The following is a 5,589-nucleotide window of genomic DNA, read 5'->3' on the forward strand; positions in this document are numbered from 1 at the left end:
GACCACTTGACCTGCCTCTTGATAAATCTGTATGCAAGTCAGGAAGCAACAGTTAGAACAAGACATGGAACAACAGACTGGTTCCAAATCAGGAAAGGAGTATATCAAGGCTATATGTTGTCACCCTGCTTATTTAACTTATATGCAGAACACATCATGAGAAATACTGGGCTGGGTGAAGCACAAGCTGGAATCAAGATTGCGAGAAGAAATATCAATAACATCAGATATACAGATGACACCACCCTTATGGCAGAAAGTGAAGAAGAACTAAAGAGCCTCTTGATGAAAGTGAAAGAGGAGAGTGAAAAAGTTGGCTTAAAGCACAACATTCAGAAAACGAAGATCATGGCATCTGGTCCCATCACTTCATGGCAAATTGATGGGCAAACAGTGGAAACAGTGACAGACTTTATTTATTTATTTATTTATTTATTTATTTTTGGCTCCAATATCACTGCAGATGGTGACAGAAGCCATGAAATTAAAAGACGCTTGCTCATTGGAAGAAAAGTTATGACCAACCTGGACAGTGTATTTAAAAGCAGAGACATTACTTTGCCAACAAAGGTCTGTCTAGTCAAAGCTACGGTTTTTCCAGTGGTCATGTATGGATGTGAGAGTTTTGGGACTATAAAGAAAGCTTAGCGCCGAAGAATTGATAATTTTGAAATGTGGTGTTGGAGACGAATCTTGAAAGTCCCTTGGACAGCAAGGAGATCCAACCAGTCCATTCTAAAGGAAATCAGTCCTGAGTGTTCATTGGAAAGACTGATGTTGAAAGTGAAACTCCAATCCTTTGGCCACCTCATGCGAAGAACCAACTCATTTGAAAATGCTCTGATGCCAGAAAAGATTGAAGGCAGGAGGAGAAGGGGATGAGAGAGGATGAGATGGTTGGATGGCATCAGTGACTCAATGGACATGAGTTTGAGTAAACTCCAGGAGTTGGTGATGGACATAGAGGCCTGGAGTGCTTCAGTCCATGGGGTCGCAAAGAGTCCGACATGACTGAGTGACTGAACTGAACTGAACTAATACATTTGTCAAAACTCAGTGAATTGTAATTTTTATTTATTTTTTAGGAATTTATGTATTTGGCTGTTCCGGATCTTCGTTGCTGCACTCGGGCTTTTTCTAGTTGCCGTGAGCGGGGGCTACTCTCTCACTATGGGGCACCGGCTTCTTATTGCAGGGAGTAATATGTACTTTATATCACTTTGTTGAAGTCTGGGAAATCTGGCAAGTCAACAGTCAGTACACATCTTGTTCTTATTTTTAAACAGATCACAAGGGCCACAAATTTACATCCTCCTACTGCAGATGAAAATTGGCCAGAGTTAAGAACCCTGCCTATCTTCAATCTATTTCCGCTTTTGCAACTTAAGTTTTCCTGGCAAATATCAGCATTAAAGTAACTCTAACCATTCTATTCCAACCATTATATCACACCATGCAACCACAAGTTTCTGGGACATAAAATGTTAAACACAGATAAAAGAAAAGAATTTATACCAGTTTTTCATATTCGTTCTTGGTCTACAGTATGAAATATTTAGTAACTTTATTATGTCCATGAATTCTCACAATTCTCATCGCATCAAACATGTTTAGATGCTTGGAATAGCATAAATTATTTGGTAGCATGATCACACTGTCTATGTCCAACAAGGGTGTGCTCAGCTGCATCTGATTCTGCCGTCCCATGCACTGTAGCCCACCAGGCTCCTCTGCTCATGTGATTTTTCCAGGCAAGTATACTGGAGTGGGTTGCCATTTCCTATTCCAAGGGATCTTCGCAACCCAAGGATCACACCTGTGTCTCTTGCATCTCCTGCATTGGCAGGCAGATTCTTTATCACTAGCACCACCTGGGAAGCCTGCCATCCAGGGTGAATTTTCCAAATTTAATGAGAGAGAGAGAGATTTGAATCCTACAATATCAGAAATCTCTATTGACTGTGACATAGATTTTTTAATATCATCCCCGTGAGAACTCCCCATTGTACACTACAGGCAAGAAATTACATCATGGAACTCATGAGGAAATGGCAATGAAGGGAACACATGCTTCATTCCTTTCCTCTTTATGATTCACATCACCTCTGCCTTATTACAGTGGTGGAGCCTAGGATATACTCCCAAACTATTAGGTAATTGTCCCTGAGAACTACTTACACAAACATAAGCTATGTCATACTGGTCTTTCCAGGAGGCACAATCAGGCCAATGAAGTGAAGTGAAGTAAAGTGAAAGTCGTTCAGTTGTGTCCGACTCTTTGTGACCTCATGGACTATAGAGTCCATGGACTTCTCCAGGCCAGGATACTGGAGTGGTTAGCCTTTCCCTTCACCAGGGGATCTTCCCAACCCAGGGATCGAACCCATGTTTCCCGCATTGCAGGCATACTCTTTACCAGCTGAACCACCAGGGAAGCCCAATCAGGCCAATAGTACACCTTGTTTCTGCCCAAAGGTATGTTCCCTCTCTGCATACATTCTCATCAGAAACACAGAACAAACACTGGCCACCAGCACAGAATTGCACCAGAATATCTGGGAGACAAGGTTTACACACTCCTGAGGCCTCTGTCAGCTGTCTCTCCTTCAGGGTCAGAAGCCCGAGATGGAACAGGGCTCCCTCTCAGAAGTGAAAAAGAAGCAACAAAACACTAAACTCCAGTGTTTCACAAATACTTGTGGATGTATCAATAGATGGGGAGGCCTCATTTCATGTAGGCTGAAAGTAATGAGGCCCTAGGATGTAAAAATACTGTTTGTGTAGCATGATCCAACTGTTCATCCATTTGGGGATATTATGTGTCAAATTAAGCTTTCTTGGTCCAAAAGCAGTATGACTTTTGTTATACTTCATTCATAAGAATGTTATTGTGTAAGGTGACTCTGACAGGAAAAATCCATCTGAAATCTCAGAATCTGTAGCCTCAGCAATACCTGCTCTTCTTTTGCAACCTTCTCAAGGCATCTTTGATTTCTTGGTTCCTCAGACTGTATATCAAGGGATTCAACATGGGAATCATCACAGTGTAGAAGAATGACGCAAATCTGTCAAAGCTGGAGGAACCACCAGAGCTGGAACTCAAATAGACAAACATACCTGAGGTATAGAAGAGAGTGACTGCTGTCAGGTGGGAGGCACAGGTGTTGAAAGCCTTGGACCTGCCGCTTGAGGTCGTGATCTTCATGATGGAGATGACAATGTAGACATAGGATATCATGATAACGGAAACATTTATTACCCCAAAGATCATTGTCAATAAAGCAGTAAAGAGTTGTACAAAAAAAGTGTCAGTGCAGGACAGAACTAACAACTGGGGCAGGTCACAGAAGAAGTGGTTGATGACATTAGGCCCACAGAAGTGGAGCTGGAGCATGAAACACAATTGGAATACAGTAGCAGAGAGTCCAGCCAAGTAGGATCCCAGCACCATCCGACCGCAGAGAGCGGGCGACATGACTGACGAATAGAGGAGTGGGTTACAAATGGCGGCATATCGGTCATAAGCCATGGCAGTCATGAGGCAAGACTCACTCAGCCCCATGGTGGAGAATACGAAATTCTGAATAACACAATCCACATAGGTGATAATTTGACGCTCCTGGAAGAAGTCATGGAGCATCTTGGGGGCTGTGGAGGTCACGTAGCAGATGTCCATGAAGGACAGATTACTGAGAAAGAAGTACATGGGGGTGTGGAGGTGGGAGTCCATTCTTATTAAGATGAGGAGCGACAGGTTCCAAGTCAGGGTCAAAACGTATATCACCAGGAATACAACAAAGAGCACTACTATGATTCTGGGGAAATCTGAGAATCCCAACAGGATAAAATGAGTGATCTCTGTGATATTTTCTCTCCTAATCATTGGTTTGGTGCTCCTAAAATTAGAAGAGAGGATGCATTGCTGACTCAGGTGAGATGGTAGCATCACAAATCTCATATTTCCCCACTTTGAGCCCTGGAAAAGGGGAAATGCTTTACTGTCCTGGGGAAAGACACAGCCTTTAATCTTGTCCAGAAGTAACGTCTCGGTGTTTCAGGTTCTCAATTATCTCGTGAGGTAGATCTCATGAACATTAAAAGACATATTTAAAAAGCTGAAAAGCCACTACAATATTGTAAAGTAATTATCTTCCAATTAAAAAAGATAGATTAATTTTTAAAAATTCAAATAAAAAAACTTTGAAATAAAACAACAGGAATCCTGTGATTGCTATATATAAATAAGAGATCATTAATTAAAATACTAGGTTTTTAAGAGACCTCTGATAACTCAATGTATAACTGCTGATTTATAATAACAAAGCATAAATGCCTCATTCAGCATAAGTTCAAAATAGCTATTCTCCCCCAGATGGCCATCTGGATAGATTTTTTAAACTTTCTTCTTTTACTCACAAAATAACTTGTAAAACTTTTAAAAGTATATTTAACACAGCAGCTCCTAAATAGCTGGAAACTTATATCACGATTTATAAATCGGATATTTTGATGGGACTTAGAAGGTATGCTTATTTTCAAAAATGTAAATGAACTTGGAGAGTATTACATTTAGTGAAATAAGCCAGATAGAGAAAGACAAATACTATATGATATAACTTACATGTGGAATCTAAAAAATAAAGCAAATGAATAAAAATAATAAAAAGACAGAATAACAGTTACAGAGAACAAGCTGAGAGGTGCCAGCTGGGAGAGTGAAAAAGCTGCCATAAAACTCAGCATTCAAAAAACTAAGATCATGGCATCTGGTCCCATCACTTCATGGCAAGTAGATGAGGAAGGAATGGAAATAGTGAAAGATTTTATTTTCTTGGGCTCCAAAATCACTGCAGATGGTGACTACAGCCATGAAATTAAAAGACACTTGCTCCTTGGAAGAAAAGCTATGACAAACCTAGACAGCGTATGAAAAAGTAGAGGCATTACTGACAAAGATGTGTCAATCAAAGCTATGGTTTTTCTAGTAGCCATGTATGGATATGAGAGTTGGACCGTAAAGAAGGTTGAATGCTAAAGAATTGATGCTATGGAACTGTGGTGTTGGAGGAGACTCTTGAGAGTCCCTTGGACTGCAAGGAGATCCAACCAGTCCATCTTAAAGGAAATCAATCCTGAATATTCACTGGAAGGACTGATGCTGAAGCTGAAGCTCCAAATACTTTGGCCACCTAAAGCGAAGAGTTGACATTAGAAAAGACCCTGACACTGGGAAAGATTGAAGGCAGAAGGAGAAGGGGATGACAGAGGATGAGATGGTTGGATGGCATCACAGAATCAATGGACATGAGTTTGAGCAGGTTCCAAGAGGTGGTGAAGGACAGAGCAAAGACACTACAATAAAGAAAATTACAAGCCAATAGCTTGATGAATATGGATCTAAAAACCCTCAACAAAATATTACCAAACTGAATCCAACAAGATATAAAATGGATTATATACTACAATCAAGTTGGAGTCATCCCAGGGTCACAAGGATGGTTCAACATAAGCAAATCAATCAGTGTGATACACCATATTTACAAAAGAAAAGACAAAAACCACAGCATCTCAATGGATGCAGTAAAAGCA

At 40.6% G+C, this 5,589-nt stretch overlaps 1 protein-coding gene across 1 annotated transcript; it reads right to left on the reverse strand.

Moving 5' to 3' along the window:
* Positions 1 to 2,944: 2,944 nt before the first annotated feature.
* On the reverse strand, positions 2,945 to 3,883 carry LOC129628622 (olfactory receptor 5AN1-like). The gene has a single exon (XM_055548089.1). It carries the CDS (start codon positions 3,881 to 3,883, stop codon positions 2,945 to 2,947), a length of 939 nt encoding a protein of 312 aa, XP_055404064.1.
* Positions 3,884 to 5,589: the final 1,706 nt, after the last annotated feature.

Source organism: Bubalus kerabau, chromosome 15, assembly GCF_029407905.1.
Source record: "Bubalus kerabau isolate K-KA32 ecotype Philippines breed swamp buffalo chromosome 15, PCC_UOA_SB_1v2, whole genome shotgun sequence".
Classification (NCBI taxonomy): Eukaryota; Metazoa; Chordata; class Mammalia; order Artiodactyla; family Bovidae; genus Bubalus; species Bubalus kerabau.